This window comes from Antrostomus carolinensis, unplaced genomic scaffold (genome assembly GCF_000700745.2).
Source record: "Antrostomus carolinensis isolate BGI_N321 unplaced genomic scaffold, ASM70074v2 scaffold25345, whole genome shotgun sequence".
Lineage (NCBI taxonomy): Eukaryota > Metazoa > Chordata > Aves > Caprimulgiformes > Caprimulgidae > Antrostomus > Antrostomus carolinensis.
In genome coordinates this window covers 24,118-30,277 of record NW_010317415.1, presented here as the reverse complement: position 1 = coordinate 30,277, position 6,160 = coordinate 24,118, and the positions used below count along the sequence as shown (strand labels likewise).

Here is a 6,160-nt window from a genome sequence, read left to right as displayed (position 1 = left end):
CGCGCTGGGGCTGTTTGCCCGGGGCGGGGGAGGGTGGGGCCCCGCAGTCGCCCCCCGGCTGGGGGCCAGGCCGGGCTGGGAGCGCCCAGGGAGCTGCGGGGCGCAGAGGGCAGAGCGCGGGCATAAGCGGTGAACGGAACTCAGGTTTTTCAGTTACCGTTTTAGTTCCTAACCGAATTGGAGCTGCCAGACATTTCTTTAAAGTAACGTACTCTAGAGCTGTAGAACTTGATTAACTTAATATTTTATCATTTTGGAGTACTCGCGGTTCGTGCGAATAAACATTTCTACCTTAAAAAAGAAAAAAAAGTCAAGCTTTTGTAATTAAAAATAGTGCTGGGGCAAATGTAATGCTGTGGAATGTATTCTGTGGTTATGTCATTTAACATTAAATGCAAAAAGCAGAAGGAGTGTGGTCTAATGAACGCAGTACATAGTTGGAGGGTGAGGCGACTTCGTTGCTAATCATAGTTTTTCTGGTACGGTGTGGCTGGCCCTTAAGCAAGTTGCTTTGCTTCTTTGTGGTTTGTAAAGCTAAATTGATGTGGTGTGCTGGGGGGCAGCCTGAGAATTAGTAGATGTATTTGTAAATAACCTTAATAATTTAAATACTAAATGCTTGGTGCTTAATACAGGTCTATATGGTTTTGTTAGCTAATGGAAAAACAATGAATATGCAGTTTAATTCTTTCCACTGAGTTAAGTTACGTCTATTTTGTATTTGCTGATGAGCTGTTCTTGAAAACCTACCTCCTGGCTTCTCTTTCTGGGGGAATGCACTGAAAGTTTCAGAGAATTACTTCATGTCAGCAACAGTGCATTTCTGGGACTCTGTAGCTAATGCCATGGACTTAAACAGTGTTTTCCTCAGACTGCCTGCCTGTGCTGCAGATCATGAGGAGTATTCCTGTACTAAATAGGAGTAGTCAAGGGTAGGTCCTTATGCATAATTAAGTTTAACATAAATAATGCAGGTTCAGTGATCTAGTGGAATTCATAAGACCACCATGGCTTTTTTTCTGTCTTATCTTAAACATTATTTAAAGCATGCATTTTTTTCTTTAGCAGGTGGGAAGAATGAAAGGAAGGAAGGATGAAAGAATGTTGAACCTTTTTGTTTGGCTGTATGATGGAAGGAAACAGGACAGAGAACCTCTGCAGTAGATCGTTTGGATGGCTTCAGCGACAAGAGAATGATGCTAAACCATGGCTCTGGAAACTTTCTAATTGCTTTTCTGCTGCTGAACAGTCTTTGCCTTGCAGTGCAAAAACGGTAATTCATTGCTATACTAAAAGCATAGCTGGTGTCCTGGTACAGAGTGGTGTAACTAATGGCAGTGTTATTGCTGGCTGAGGGGGTGAGTGGGGAGAGGAGACAGCAGTTACCATGATAAGTACAAAATCTACCTGGGAATTTAAGGTCTTTAGTTGTGTTTACAGCTCTCTCATCATTGTTGGTGAAAGTGGGCAAGTTGCTTTGCTTAGCAAGCTTTACTCTCTACAGCTGTTTGGAATAATAGAACTGACTGCCTAAGAAGTGCACAAGGCAGCTTCTTGAAAGCTTTACAAAGTTATTGCTGAAGAGTAGAGTAGAGATGTAGTCTTCACGCTTCCAGATTTTATCAATATAGTTTGGAGGCAAATTTAGAATTTTCTGAGTTATTGTTATACATTAGTTACAGCAATTGTGGATACTGTTCTTCACAAATGTCTAATTTTTCCTTGTTTCCACATCTTTGAATGTTCCTGTTTTGTAACTGTATATAGTTCTATACATTTAAGATGCAAAGTGTTAAGGAATAGAAGGAATAGTACAACGTAGGCAAGCAAGCTCCAGCTGTTAAGTAACACTCAATCATGCACGTTCAGTCTGACTTTGAGTAAAAGACACGGGGGAAACCTCGAAGCGTGTATCCTGTTGGGTTGCTGTTCTCATGTGTAGGGGGGTTTGGAAGGGAGCTGCCATAAATTCTGGGATTTAACGTATAAACCAGTTCTGGACAAGTTTTTGGCAGAGTGTGTCCTCAATTCATAAGGTATGACATCAGGTAGAGAGGATTGGTTTTGAACTTGTGTAATCAATTGTATGTTACTGTGGAGCAGGAAATGTGTTAAATGCCATTTGGAAAGTAAAAGTTGTTCAAAGTACTGGCCTAAAGCTCTGGAGCAGTGAGGTGTATGCAGGTTAGCTCTACTGACCTTGACTGTGCTGGTGCTTCTCATAACCTTGCTTAGTTTTCACTGCTGCCATTTAAAAAAACTATTTGTATAATGCCTTTCTTCATGTCTGTGCACGTTGGTATCTTAAATCAGAATAGGCAAAAAGCACTTACATAGTTGTTGTGAAAACTTAGTCTTCTGTCCTCTGTTAGTCTACCTTCTTGATATAATTTCTATGTTTTTAAAGTCTTTGTCTTTTAATGCATTACTTCTAAAACTTTAATACAATTTTAAAGTCTTTTGTTCAAAGTAAAAGATGATTAGTTATGTGCTTCAGACTGTGGAGTTTTTTTTTACTTTACGTCGTGTCCATATTTGCTCTTAAAAGAAATAATTTTATTTTTGCTTTGCAACTGCAGAGTGTCTCTCAGCTGCAGCCTAACAGTTCTCTGCTTTTCAAATTCTATTTTACAGAATTGCTATTTGATTTATAGCTTTTTGGCTTTATTGCTTCCAAAATCCACTGATAGCAGTACACCTCAGACTGGCACATATAGCTGGCATGTTTCTTTTAATATTTTACATGTTCAGACAGTGAGGTGATAGTAATCATAAAGATAAGGCTTTTAAAAATTTCTGTTACTGTCAAAATTGTAGCAGTCTAAAAATATGCTTATTGATACTATAAAATTGTCAGTTTATTTATGTACCTGAATATAATTGAGCTTTTATTTTCTAGAAAGATTACATGGAGAACAAGAAAGCTGCTGTAGAATTGAAGGATGCTTCATCTCCTCATAATGCTGGCTCTAAACTGTTTCCGGCAGTACCGCTTCCTGACGTTCATCCTCTTCAGCAACAGCAAATACAGCTTTCACCTGGCCCGAAAGTAAGCTGCTGTGGTCATGGCTCTGACTCTTCTTGCACTCCACAAATGCATTGTGGTGGTGGTGGTGGTGGCAACTTGATTCACCCTGGCACAATATTAGACTCAAAAAGCACTGGGACGATTACTTGTCAAGTAGGGTCAGGATTTGCTTATCAGTCTGCGCCTTCACTGAAGAACCCTCCAGCTAGAAGCAATTTGGCAGGCATTGCGAGCGAGTTCCCTGGCATGTGTGTAGAAAACAGTGTATCTTCTTGTCAACATCTGCCCTGTTGTGGAAAGCTCCATTTCCAGTCCTGTCATGGTAACGTGCACAAACTGCATCAGTTTCCAGCCCTCCCGAGCTGCACATCTTCTGGCTATTTTCCTTGTTCTGATTTCACAAGTGGGGCTACAGGCCACTTGGATGAGCATATTGCACAGTCGGAGCTAACGTCACGCGTGTGCGCCAACCCTTTGCACCTAAACATGGCACCTCCAGTTTGTTTAAAGGGCTCTCACTACTGCAGTGACTGCTTGAGCAAGGTTTGTACACATCACATTTGTTATTCGTTAAGCATGGTATGTGGTTAATGTTGCAATAATGTTACTTGAGCAAAACACCAGCTTCCATGGGCCACAGCTTGCATCCTTCTAGTTGTTGATGCATAGTACAAATGTACCAGATACTGTTTTTGAAGATGATCTCTTTTCTGAGGTAACATTCAGTTCAATAGGAAAACAAACGAGGCTATCGCAATGTTTAGCTTACAGGGGATCTGTAATGTCCTCAAGCAGTGTTTTGACTGGATTTGAAAGACAGTCCTCTCTTCTTGACAGCTCCAATTAAAATGTTCCATAGTAGTGACTCCTAGAAAAGGCTAACAGCAGTTAGCACGTGTCCTTGGGCAGCTGACCAATGAAGATCCATTTGTAAGTCAGGTGAAATGTCTGATGCTGTAAGGATATTCTAGTTTTGGTTTGGTTTGATAGGTCTTCGTTCAGTCTTCCCAAATTTGTAATTACACTTCATTACCAATTTGGTACACTTCAGAACTGACTAAAACTGTGTTTGAATTTTCATAGGAAATTCAAGTGAAATAATGTACTCCCCTTTGCAAGACGTGTAACTTAAACTTCTAAATTTGAGTTTCCAATGTAAAAGTGAAATGTCTTCATTTCAGTACACTAAATGGTGTATTCCAGTATATTTGGAATTATGTTCACTATTTTTGGAGGGGAAAAGGTGATTCAACCTTGTACTCTTAATTGTGCTGATCGATACTGTTTTTAGTTAACTTTGTACATCTGAACTTGCATTTTTTTGCAGAAGGGAAACTGAGTGTTTCTAGCATGGAACAGTATCTGTTAATACTGTATACTAAGTGAACGTGTATTTTGAAAAATTGTCCCAACAGCCAACCAGAAACAGCCTAGTTGATGCTGCTAAAATCTGGCCAAATATTCCTCCTCCGAGTGCGCAGACTGCACCTGTTCCTATCCCCATATGTAATGGCTGTGGAACCAAAGGGACAGGAAATGAGAAGAGTTTGCTGCTGGCGAGCAGCCTTGGCAAATCACCACAGAAATACGGTAAACCACATTTGTTTGAAACTTCTCCTTAGTGGATGTACTCCTTAAATACTGTGGCACATAAAGAGTTCTCTTAAATTGCACTGTTCTCTGGAGACTTCTATAAAGTCATAGAAGACTAAACAGTAAAGAAATACCTTCTGTTTTGCAAAGTCATAACTTGGATTTACCTGTTTTCACTACCCAGTTAACTTACTGTATTGTTTGCGTAGAGTTTTGATTTTTTTACTATTACATTTTTTTCAATTTTAAGAACTAGAGAAATTCTAAGGACTTGGAAGCTGTTTCGTTCTGGTGGTGTATAAAGAAATTATCTTCAGCCATACTTTGAAAATAATTTTCTTAGTCTGTAATGTCTGTTTTTACTTCATAAGCAGTAAAGGTGAAGTCATGGAAGACTAAGAAATTGGGTAGTTTTACTATCATGTGTTATGTGGAGTGACTGAGAGAACTGGGGTTGTTTAGCCTGGAGAAAAGGAGGCTGAGTGGAGACCTTCTTGCTCTCTACAAGTACCTGAAAGGAGGGTATAGAGAAGTAGGAGTTGGTCTGTTCAACCAAGTAACAAGTGATAGGACAAGAGGAAATGGCCTCAATTTGTGCCAAGGGAAGTTTAGATTGGATATGAGGAAGAATATGAGGAAGAATTTCTTTACTGACAAGGTTTTCAGGCATTGGAAGGGGTTGCCCAGGGCAGTAGTGGAGTCCCCATCCCTGGAGGGATTTGAGTCATGTAGACATAGTGCTGAGGGACATGGGTTAGTCAGGGACTTGTCAGTGTAAGGTTAGTGATTGGACTCTTCCAATCTAGGCAATTCTGTGATTTTTAAGACTACACCCATTTTTTTTAAGGTGCAACACCCTAATTAAGTGTCCTTACAAAATGCAATTCCAGTGAATCTTGTAGGAGAGCAACTAGTCAGCATATATCCAAACATGACATTTATCTGTTCTGCTTAATTTTATATTCTCAGCTAACTAATTCTTAGCTTGTTTTTGACTTGTGAGGATTCTGTGTCATTCCACATGTTTCTTTTCCACTTGTTCTGTGGGGATGGAATGGGTGTATAATATTGATTCAAAATTAAATTACATATTCAGCGTGCTGAAACACATGGAAACTTTATTTGTGCTTCTTAGTCTGTAATAGCAAAATCTCTTAACCTTGTTCTTCTGAACTGTAGGATACCTTTGTGTTTGTTCCATACTGCCTTAATTTTTATAATCACTGTCATTATACTGGTAATCTTACCCAGTTTGGTTTAGATTCTTTGTCATTAGACACACCGTAAATGATATAGCACCCGCTGAGTTTAGTGTGACTGAACTTCAGACAATTTTCATGGCACATACCACTTCAGCATTTGATAAAATTTAAAAAAATACATTACTTGGTTGTTAGAGAGCTTGAAAGTAAAGCTGAAGTTGTCTTGCATCTTTATCCTAAATTAACAATGACTAAATTTCTGTTTAAGACTGATTTGAGGTATAAAGTTTCTCCCTTTAAGAGGAACTTTTAAAATATCTGATTTGTTTTTTAGATT

The 6,160-nt window shown here is 39.3% G+C and overlaps 1 protein-coding gene across 1 annotated transcript in view; it reads left to right on the top strand.

Annotated features, from left to right (window-relative positions):
* Nucleotides 1–1,126: 1,126 nt before the first annotated feature.
* Nucleotides 1,127–6,160, top strand: part of MARF1 (meiosis regulator and mRNA stability factor 1) — a 24,157-nt gene continuing 19,123 nt past the window's right edge. The window contains exons 1-3 of the mRNA XM_010168585.2: nt 1,127–1,273; nt 2,900–3,571; nt 4,444–4,618. Of these exons, the coding sequence (XP_010166887.1) occupies nt 1,127–1,273; nt 2,900–3,571; nt 4,444–4,618 (994 nt within the window). The remainder of the gene's footprint in view (nt 1,274–2,899; nt 3,572–4,443; nt 4,619–6,160) is intronic.